A 12,067-nucleotide genomic window follows, 5' to 3' on the forward strand; every position below is an offset into this window, starting at 1 on the left:
GTCTGCAAAAAAGGAAATGTGGCTGTATCAAATACAAGCTAAAACAAACAAAAAGTATCATCACATTAGCAACTAAAATAGCTGATGTAATCAAAATAATTAAACTGGAATGACATCAGTTTCAAAACAGTTTTATCACTTAAAATAGGATTCTTAGAATTACTAGTGTTACATTTTCATACAATTAAAGTAAGCTTCTGAGTATAGCAAGTAAATATTACTTGTAAAAATAATAATGCAACTTTGGTCGTGGATGACTACTCACTTTGGAAACAATAATAGAAGGTTCCCCTGAATAGCTCCAAACCAAAAATAAGAATACTGAGTAGAAAAGATCATTGCTCTAAATACATATTGAGCTTTGGTTGTGATCACGAGACAATACATTTATGACTTACGGGGAACAAGTGATGATACCAATATTTGCACCTAAAAGGTGTTTTGTCCTCCAAGTTACAAATAAAATTCAAGAAACCATCAGAGAAGATACATTTAAAAGACAGTACTATTGTGAAGCTAGTCAGAGATGTCACAGGCATAAACACATTTTAAGGAATGAATTACGCTAACAGTCTTACAATACACCAACAAGCAGTCACAAATTCACTAACAACAAAGGAACTAATATGCCTCCAATGTCTTAATACTTTTTTTAAAAGTAGCTCTGAAAATTATGTACAGCTGAAATTGGAATTTCATGCCGCTTACAAAGATGGTTTATAACCTTTCTCATTTTTTCAAAGCTTCGGAGAGTTCTCATGATTTGTCGTATAGTTGAGTACTCAACATGAGTAGAAGATGCCTGCACTGCACCACACCGCGCTTGCCCAAATTGACTTCTTACAAGTGGCACATGATATGTGGCCATGTGACTGCAGACAAGAGGTAAAAGCAGAGGATGTAGGCGAGTCCATATCTCGACTGATAATGATACTCCCAAATGTCTTTCTATGATATTTTCATATTTCAGTTTTGCTGTCTTTAGCAGTGATTGTATTTCTTCAGGTATGTGCTCCTTTAGTTGTGGTTTTATATCATTACCTTCCAGAACATCTTCAAGTAGCACAATGCCTGCAACAACATGCCCAACACAAATTAGCAATATATTCATCAGCATGAAGAATGATTCAAAAAGATAGTGTGATGTCTGCATTGACACACTGTACTCCACAGACTGCATCATGTGGAATTAGGTACTAAATTATTACATACAGATCTTATAAACAGCAGTAGTATGGTTCACAAACAACAATCAATCAGTGTCAGACTTTATATATATAAAAAAAAAAAAACAAAGGTGATTTGACTGTTCACTGCATCCTCCTACAGGCCAACTGCAAATTAGAGCAGCATGCCACCCTTCACCTCAAAAAACTATCCAATCTCCTGGTTTCCCACCTCCGGAAAGGCAACTCACTCACCCTTCACAACCTTTCCAGCAAACCTCAACCACCTCTCATTGCACACAAACCCAGTCTCTCCCACCTACTCAGTCTCCCACTTCCAGCTCCACTCCCTCCAAAACCTCAAAATTCCAAGCAACACAATCTGGCACCACAACACCCTATTTCAGTAGTTAACCTTTCCTCCAAACCTCTCTCCCAATCCGAAACCTCTGTCCTATCCAAAGCCCTCACCTTCAGCCCCACTCCCAGATTCAACCAAACAGCCCTCGTCAAAGATTTACTGTCCTACACCCGTACTCTCTGCTGGAAGTATCACTTTGCCACGAAGAAAAATGATCCTAATCCTACCCCTAACGATCCAACTCCCCAAGACACTATCCAAATTGAACCCTGCCTGGAACAGTTCCGTCCTCCATCACAGCGGGACCCACCTCCTCTTCCTCAAAATCACCCTCTCCAAACCTTCCAGGAATTTCTGACTTCCAGCCTTGCCTCTCAATCCTTCTTGAAAAACCTTAATCCTACTCCCAACATCACCACTGCTGAAGCCCAGGCTATCCGTGATCTGAAGGCTGACCGGTCCATCATCATTCTTCTGGCGGACAAGGGTTTCACGACCGTGGTACTTGATCGTCGGGAGTGTGTGGCTGAGGGACTGCGTCAGCTTTCAGACAACACCCCATACAAAGTTTGCCAAGGTAATCCCATTCCTGATGTCCAGGCGGAGCTTCAAGGAATCCTCAGAACCTTAGGCCCCCTACAAAACCGTTCACCTGACTCCATCAACCTCCTGACCCCACCGACACCCCGCACCCCTACCTTCTTCCTAAAATTCACAAACCCAATCATCCTGGCCGCCCCATTGTAGCTGGTTACCAAGCACCCACAGAACGTATCTCTGCCTACGTAGATCAACACCTTCAACCCATTACGTGCAGTCTCCCATCCTTCATCAAAGACACCAACCACTTTCTCGAACGCCTGGAATCCTTACCCAATCCGTTACCCCCAGAAACCATCCTTGTAACCATTGATGCCACTTCCTTATACACTAATATCCCGCACGTCCAGGGCCTCGCTGCGATGGAGCACTTCCTTTCACGCCGATCACCTGCCACCCTACCTAAAACCTCTTTCCTCATTACCTTAGCCAGCTTCATCCTGACCCACAACTTCTTCACTTTCGAAGGCCAGACATACCAACAATTAAAGGGAACAGCCATAGGTACCAGGATGGCCCCTTCGTACGCCAACCTATTCATGGGTCGCTTAGAGGAAGCCTTCTTGGTTACCCAGGCCTGCCAACCCAAAGTTTGGTACAGATTTATTGATGACATCTTCATGATCTGGACTCACAGTGAAGAAGAACTCCAGAATTTCCTCTCCAACCTCAACTCCTTTGGTTCCATCAGATTCACCTGGTCCTACTCCAAATCCCATGCCACTTTCCTTGATGTTGACCTCCACTTGTCCAATGGCCAGCTTCACACGTCCGTCCACATCAAACCCACCAACAAGCAGCAGTACCTCCATTACGACAGCTGCCACCCATTCCACATCAAACGGTCCCTTCCCTACAGCCTAGGTCTTCGTGGCAAACGAATCTGCTCCAGTCCGGAATCCCTGAAGCATTACACCAACAACCTGACAACAGCTTTCGAATCCCGCAACTACCCTCCCGACCTGGTACAGAAGCAAATAACCAGAGCCACTTCCTCATCCTCTCAAACCCAGAACCTCCCACAGAAGAACCACAAAAGTGCCCCACTTGTGACAGGATACTTTCCGGGACTGGATCAGATTCTGAATGTGGCTCTCCAGAAGGGATACGACTTCCTCAAATCCTGCCCAGAAATGAGATCCATCCTTCATGAAATCCTCCCCACTCCACCAAGAGTGTCTTTCCGCCGTCCACCTAACCTTCGTAACCTCTTAGTTCATCCCTATGAAATCCCCAAACCACCTTCCCTACCCTCTGGCTCCTACCCTTGTAACCGCCCCCGGTGTAAAACCTGTCCCATGCACCCTCCCACCACCACCACCTACTCCAGTCCTGTAACCCGGAAGGTGTACACGATCAAAGGCAGAGCCACGTGTGAAAGCACCCACGTGATCTACCAATTGACCTGCCTACACTGTGACGCATTCTATGTGGGAATGACCAGCAACAAACTGTCCATTCGCATGAATGGACATAGGCAGACAGTGTTTGTTGGTAATGAGGATCACCCTGTGGCTAAACATGCCTTGGTGCACGGCCAGCACATCTTGGCACAGTGTTACACCGTCCGGGTTATCTGGATACTTCCCACTAACACCAACCTATCCGAACTCCGGAGATGGGAACTTGCTCTTCAATATATCCTCTCTTCCCATTATCCACCAGGCCTCAATCTCCGCTAATTTCAAGTTGCCGCCACTCATACCTCACCTGTCATTCAACAACATCTTTGCCTCTGCACTTCCGCCTCGACTGACATCTCTGCCCAAACTCTTTGTCTTTAAATATGTCTGCTTGTGTCTGTATATGTGTGGATGGATATGTGTGTGTGTGCGCGCGAGTGTATACCCGTCCTTTTTTCCCCCTAAGGTAAGTCTTTCCGCTCCCGGGATTGGAATGACTCCTTACCCTCTCCCTTAAAACCCACATCCTTTCGTCTTTCCCTCTCCTTCCCTCTTTCCTGATGAGGCAACAGTTTGTTGCGAAAGCTTGAATTTTGTGTGTTTGTTTGTGTGTCTGTCGACCTGCCAGCACTTTCATTTGGTAAGTCACATCATCTTCATTTGCTGCACTACAGTTAGTCAATTAGTTATTCATATGTTGCCCAGATCGTAAGTGTAATCTCTTTGCTATTAAGTGAAATGAGAATGAGGTGCAGTGGTGGATTGCAATAGTCACTGCCCCTTACAGTATAGTGTTTATGAATGTTACAGTTACTTTCCAACTGCTGTATGGTTATTATGAACAAAATTCATAAAAGAGTAAACATTTTCTTCCAGGCTGATGATGTGCCACCAAAATGATGCAATGAGGCACTGGTGAAATGAAAATAAGAGAAGTAAATCATCTTTTTGACATTTTCGTTTCCAAAATTTGCTGTTATCCATGGTGACATAGTTGCAGAATTCACATGTGTAAGAAAGTGCGTAACATGTGGCTTCCAGATCACATTATTATCAATATAAACACGTCAGAATTTAAATATTTTGTTCCATTTATTGCTTTATCCTGAGGCTTTATTTAGGATGATTCGATCAGGCACAGCGCAGCATACACTGAGGTGACAACAGTCATGGAATACGTGATATGCACATATACAAATGGTGGTAGTATCGTATATACAAAGTGTAAAATGGCAGTGCTTCAGCTGAGCTGTTATTTGTACTCAGGTGATCCACGTGAAAAGGTTTCTGACATCATTATGGTCGCACGACGAGAATTAACAGACACTGAACGCACAACAGTAGTTGGAGGTAGGCGCTTGGGGCATTACATTTCAGAAATCATTATGGAATTTAATATACTGAGACCCACAATGACAAGAGTGTGCCGAGAATACCAAATTTCAGGCACTACCTTTCACTATGGACAACACAGTGGCCAATGGTCTTCAATTAATGACCGAGAGCAGCAACATTTGTGTAGAATTGTCAGTGTCAACAGAAAAGCAAAACTACATGAAATAACAGCAAAATTCAAAGTAGGGCATACAATGAATGAATCTATTACGACAGAGCAGTGAAATATGGCATTAATGGACTATGGCAGCAGATGACCCACTAGAGTGTCTTTGCTAACAGCACAAAATCACCTGCAGTGCCTCTGCTGGGCTTGTGGCCATATCAGTTGGACCCTAAATGACTAGAAAACTGTGCCTGGTCAGTAATTACCAATTTTAATTAAGAGCTGATGGTAGGGTTAGAGTGTGGTGACACCCAAAGAAGCCATGGATTCAAGTTGTCAACAAAGCACTGTGCAAGCTTGTGGTGGCTTCATAATGGTGTTGGCTGTATTTACTTGGAATAAACTGGGTTCTCTGGTCCATCTGGACAGATCATTAACTGGGAATGGTTATGTTCAGCTACTTGGCGACCATTTGCAGCCATTCATGGACTTGACATTCCCAAACAACAATGTCATGTCACTTGGCCACAACTGTCCATAATTGGTTTGAAGAACATTCTGGACAACTCAAGCAAATGATTTGACCACCCAGATCACCTGATATGAATCCCATCAAACATTTATGGGACATAATCAAGAGATCAGTTCATGCACAACATCCTGCACTGGCAACACCTTCGCAATTATGCATGGCTATAGAGGCAGCCTGGCTCAATATTTCTGCAGGGGGCTTCCAATGACTTGTTGAGTCCATGCCGCATAGAGCTGCTGCACTAGGCCAGGCAAAAGATGGTCTGACACAATACTGGGAGGTATCACATGACTTTTGTCACCTCAGTGTATAACTAACTACATGCAGTGTCTTTCATCCAACTTCAGTGACAGTCCATCTGCAGAAAACTAGTTGTTAATTTTCAAGAAAACTTTACTTTTACAAGTGTTGAAGTTTCTCAATTAGGCTTGATTATAATACTTTCACTGTCAGCAGAGGTAACTGTTTCAGCAGTTTCCAGGAGTTCAACTGAGATATTGTTTCCATTTTATGCACAATATTTTGATGACCAACCTAGTCGGCTTCTTCAAGTGGTGCAAGTTGTGCTGCTATGTGTATTCACTGTCTGGTTAGAGTATAAGTAACAGCACACAGCAGAAACAACAACAATAATAGCACTCAGTGAGTCATGCTGAGAAAACCTGAGAGATAATAACAATTTCAGTTCCTTGAATATACAGAGGGGTTAACAAATGATTTATTGGGTTTTGACATCTTATAGCCTCAAATACTTAATGCCTCCCATTTGTACTAATATCCATTCGAACGAGTACACTTTAAAGTTTTGTTTATATCATTCCTTTTTGATTCATCAGGTGGCAGAGTGGTAACAGTTCACAAAATGGCGACTAATAAACAGAAAGCATTTTGCATGTTGCAATATGAGAAGACAGAATCCATCACTAGTGTGTAGCATGGATTCCGAACACAGTACAACATACAGCCACCAACTCACCAATACATTCTGTGATGTTATCAATAGTTCAAAGGTACTGGCTGCCTCTGTAAGGAAAAGCTCTGAGTGACCACCTGTCACGGAGGAAACAGTTGAGAGCGTCCAATATGTATTCCTTCCTAGCCCAAAGAAATCCACGTAATGCAAGGCAGCCAACTGTGTGCAAGATTCTGCAGAAACTGTATCACATACAGCTGTTGCAACACTTACAGCCAAATGACTGCACCGTCAAATGTGAATTTTGTGAAAGTTTCCAGAAGTTTGGGGTGATATTGCTTAATAGAGGAGGTGTGTTGCAGCTGGTTCGTGAGGGTGATTGGAGGACTAATATGTGTAGATACGACATGGGCAATTTGTTTGTGGACTGTGTCTGCCTGTGAAGAACTTAGTATGACCTTCAGCATACTGGGCTAGGAATATGTGCTGTACATGGGTGACCAGACTGCTGCAAAAGCCGTTTTACTGTAGAGGATATGGTAGCTTTCAAAACAGTGGTGCTGCCAATGGTTGGTGGACTTGATGTGGACAGAGGTTTTTAATGGAAATATCAGAGTGACATAGGTCAGTATACAAGATGGCAGCGAATTGGATTGAGGAGGAATAAGGTAAGTTGACAGGAGTTAGTGGAAGAATGAGGGGTGTGGATGTCTTCCTGTGAGTCCATATCATGAAAGTATCTCTGAGTACTCTGACCCAGACAAGGGGTTTAGGACGTTGGGTGGCTAAGGTGGTTTCCTCATTACAACTCATCATGAACAAGATGGCATAGGAGAGTGCCAAGTGGATATCCAATGTTTAAGGATAGAGGTGGTTGATAGGCAATGAAATAAATAGTTTGTGTGTTTTATATGGGAAGCTAGGACGGAGCCAATGGGTAGAAGCTGTTAGTCATCATCAACTGAGATTCTTTATCATGTGAGCTTAGTAACCAGCAACAATATGGCACCCAGGATGCTTAGGTTTATGGGTTTTAGGAAGCATGTGCATGTGCAAGATGTAACTGGGGTAAGATGCGAGATGGATTTGGGGGAGAGAGTCTGAGATGGAACAAAGGGTTTGAGTAATGACTGGAGGATATGCTGGACTTTGTCCCCCACAGTCTTAGCACCAGTGGACAGAACATCTGTAATAACGAGCACGTCCTTACCCATGATGCTGAGGTATTGTAGCTGAAAGAGGCAAGCAACTGATGGATACCTTCTGACAGATAATCACGGTGGTTCATCATGACAGTGCTGGAGCTTTTGCAGGAAGGATGATCAAATCACAGGCTATCTTAGAGATGTGGGTGACTGTTCTTTCTCCATTGTGAGGTTTGTCTTATTGGTAAAGGACACACAAAAAGAGGACAAGGCAAGATTGGATATAAGAAATTGCAGAAAGGTGGCCAGGAGTTAACAGGGTAGAAGATAGGGAGGGTTACAGTTGGACAGAGGTACAATATGGGTGAGGAACATTGAATTTTGGTCAGAGAAGTTGGTGGCAAGAAGGGCTTTCACTGTAGGGTTTAGGAAAAGAAGAGTAGGTCCCTAACAAATTTAGCAAGACTAGAAGAGTAGGTCCCTAACAAAATTAGCAAGACTAGAAGAGTAGGTCCCTAACAAAATTAGCAAGACTAGAAGAGTAGGTCCCTAACAAATTTAGCAAGACTAGAAGTTCTGTCTCATACAATCTAGCCACCAGTGGACAGCACATTTATAATAATGAGCAAATCCTTGCCCAGTAAGCTGAACTCAGGCCTTCACAGATAAGCATTACTCTCCAGATCTACATTCTGTATGCTGCTGTTGCCAGCTTTCTTCAAGTGTGAGGGCAAAAGGCTGCCAGCTGTACTGCCTGAACGCCACATTTGCCTACAACTGCAAGAACAGTAAGGTACTGCCACAGAAAAAAAATAAAAGTACACATGTGATTGGTTGTGTTACACACGTGAAATGTTAAGAAAACCATGAAAATATCATAGCAATGTACAGGCTTCTGTGAAATTCAAGGTTTTATTAATGCCAATTAAAGGTGTCACTGATGGCATAGGAAAGATCTTGCCAAATGGAACATTGCTGTAATCTACAAAACAGCCTAAAAAATACAGGAATACAATGTTGGCCACAGGCATATGTAAACCACTGGAAAACACTAGAATTTGTAAGATTCTGTGTAGCTGTGGGTATGTGTACATAGGTGCTACCAAGAATGGCCATAAAACAAGAAGAAGAACACAAGGAAAACTGTACAAGGAGAGAACCAGATGGATTAGCTGCTGCAGAACATGCACTGCAGCATGGGGTTCATTTTCCATAAAACTGAGGTACTGGCAGGCAGAAGTGAATACGCTGGACAACTATACAGGTAGGCCGCAGAAATTGCTAAACAACCCAATAATTTTAATTGGAAGGGAGAGGGTGTAGACCTGAATAATATATAGATTACAGTGCTGAAGATGATGTATACCAATCTTCCACTATGGGTTACAGCAACTGACAATGGCCAATTGTGTTGAGTATTCAAAATATGTGACACACGCCTTATGCAGGAGCATGCAGAACTGGAATTTCACTTCAGTTGGTAGCAAGTCAGGATGTGCATTTGATCTTCAAAGATATACGAACTTCATTCGACCATGGCATAATGGCCCAGAATATTTTAGTAAGCATCACTGTGACATAACTTTTTACATCGTCGACATCAGTAAAATTCTTTGCTTTCCAGTCCCTTTTCATCCTACGTAAAAGGAAGAAGTCCAAGGGAGCTAAATCTGGTGAACACACAGCTGTGTGCACAGGAGCATTGTCACAGTGCAGCAACCACTTGTTGAAAGTCCACAATGTCAGACATTTCTGCGACAAACTTCTGTGCAGTCTCTTTTCTTAATCTCCAAATAGAATTGCTTGTTTAGTGTCTGCTGCTGAGAAATATTCTAAGTCTTTACATTACATTTTACCTGAAAAGGTCTCATGGAAGCCTAGGTGGATGTTCCTCATGGCATTGTACTGCTTCCAATGGCATGCATCCATGGCACGGTACACGTTTAGTATAGCTCTTTGCCTCAATGGCAGTGTATCCAGAAATGACCATCAACTTGGTGTAACAAAGAATGTGATTCATCCAACCAGGCAACATGTTTTCATTGATCCATAGTATAATACTGATTATCCTGTGCCTATTGCAATCAAAATTGATGATGATGATGTTCAGCCAACATGGGACTGGGAACATTTGGGGTTGCCTACTGTAGAGCCCCATATTCAATAATGTGCACTAAATAGTGTGTTGCTCAACATTTCTGCCTGCACCAGCATTGTACTCTGTCATCAGAGCTGCCATTTATCACCACCTACTCTGCTTTAGAGGGCGAGCAAGCCTCTGACCACCTCATTCTGTGATGAGGTGTGGATCTTCAACACCTTGTTGCATACTCATGGTTTCACAGTACTTTAACTACCTTAGATGCTTACAACAGTAGCAGCAGAACAGCTTTACCATTTCCAAGATGGTTTTCTTGGGCCATAATAATCTATCCTTACTCAAGCCACTGATATCGGTGTGTGCCACACGCCATTCCTGTTTAGGTAGGTGGTTGGTTGCCTCTCGCTTCTTTATGTATTTTTCCATCCAGGAGTTTCCATTTGTATCTGATGATATATGCGGAAAGAGGCTACTACTTATTCTTACTGAAAACAATGATGAAAATATTTAAGATGGTACACTGTTTGAAAGCACTTGAAAGAACTGGAAGACCAAAGCAAACTACTGAAGATGTGCAAAAATATAATATGACGGTGACACAAGATTAGCAGCATCTGCACACGCTGAACACGTGTACAAAATCTGAAGATTAATTCACATTACAAATAACACTGTTTTACGATCACTTAAGATGATCCTCAAAAATTACCCTGACAAGATTCAACATGTACAGGAACTGAAACTTATGCAAGACCTCAAAGAATTTCCATATTTGGTTTTCAACAGATAGAAAAATAACAGGGACTGCCTACTAAACATCATGTGGTCCGGCAAGACATAGTTTTCACTTAGTGGCAGATACAAAAGACTCACTTTTAAATATGATGGTCCAGTTCCAACAAGCAATAGTGCAAATCTTTGAATCAACCCGCCCCAACAGTATAGTACATATTTCCCACAACACTGTTTATGGTCCATTTTCTTTTAACTGTACTAACTGTACTACTGTGAATTTTTGCAAACTTATGTGCTCTGTTACTATGCGATGTCTTTAAGAAAGATGGCAATACTTCATCTCCGCAGGACAGGCAAGTGCCTGTACACAACACATCATCTCCAACAACTATCATAATGGACGTGGCAGTAACTGTGTCAGTAATACTCTCTCCCATAGTAATGGCCTTAACAGTATCCAATCTCGCAGCTTTTGATTATGGGGGCATTTAAAATCAAGTGTACGGATATCAGTTAATGTTATTGGTGCTGTATAACAGAGCTACTTGCAGTCATCTACATTGTAATGAAGAAAATGGCCAGATTAAAACAGTGGGCTGGACTAGGAATCACATATGGATCTTAGCAAAGAAGGATTCAATTCAGGACATAGTATAATCCAAAAAGCTTTCACTACCACAAGGGTATTTTTTCTTTCTTTCTTTCTTTCTTGTAAAAAAATCCCATATTATGCACTATAGTGAAAACTGGATCATATTATTTGCAATGCCTTCCAAATTACTGCTTTTTCCTCTTCTTCTCACTTCTGGATTGATATCAGCTAATACATACAAAACTGTTGGCAAGCTCTTGACACCCTCCCCGAGCTACCAACTAACCCTCTATCCCTTAAACTACCCTTCCCTAAACCCTCCTCCTCCTTCCCACCTCTTTTCCTTCTATCCCTCCCACCTGACAATCCCTACCCCAATCCACCTGCCACACTGATTCTAGTGTGTGTTGTGAGGATTAAGGGTGTGTGATAATATGGTGCGGGAAATCTATTCACAGACTGGGTTTGGGGGATGATGCCCATCTGTGAATGGATGTGTTGGATGTCCTTCAACTGTCTTTTAAAAAATGACAGTGTCACCCAGATAGCAAAGACATGTCTTCCATTTAAGGTATTGAAGCAGTGTGTCCATCATACATTCAAATGTAGCTGGAGTGCTCTGAACCCATAGAGAAATTACGAAGGCAGTCTTTTGTTTTTGAGCATAGTCAACCTTGATTTGCCCGAAGCCAGTTTGGATGTCCGTAGTTGAGAAATTCTTTATTCCTTTCAAGCAGTCTAGGTTAGCATCAATGGGTAGCTCTGGTAGACACCTGTTTTCATGCTTTTGTTCAGTCATTGGTAGTCAACAAAGATACGTTATGCCATGTTCCATATTTCTTCTTCACTAGGACCAGAGGTAAGGTTCAATGTAGTCATCCTACATGAACACTGGCTAATTGGTGGATGATTCCTAGTATAGATACAGTGTTTTACCATGGTCCTCACGGTCTGTCTTTCACAGCTCTGGATTTGTAAGCATCCGAAAACAGGGCAGAACAGCTAAATCTTGCTGACA

General features: G+C 42.4%; 1 protein-coding gene across 4 annotated transcripts in view; it reads right to left on the bottom strand.

Annotated features, from left to right (window-relative positions):
• Positions 1 to 6: 6 nt before the first annotated feature.
• The window catches only part of LOC126475223 (uncharacterized), a 179,072-nt gene continuing 167,011 nt past the window's right edge, over positions 7 to 12,067 (bottom strand). For all 4 annotated transcript variants that reach the window (XM_050102891.1, XM_050102889.1, XM_050102890.1 and 1 more), the window contains one exon: positions 7 to 1,071. In XM_050102891.1, coding sequence (XP_049958848.1) covers positions 653 to 1,071 — 419 coding nt within the window. In that variant the 3' untranslated portion in view covers positions 7 to 652. The remainder of the gene's footprint in view (positions 1,072 to 12,067) is intronic.

This window comes from Schistocerca serialis, chromosome 4, assembly GCF_023864345.2.
Source record: "Schistocerca serialis cubense isolate TAMUIC-IGC-003099 chromosome 4, iqSchSeri2.2, whole genome shotgun sequence".
Classification (NCBI taxonomy): domain Eukaryota; kingdom Metazoa; phylum Arthropoda; class Insecta; order Orthoptera; family Acrididae; genus Schistocerca; species Schistocerca serialis.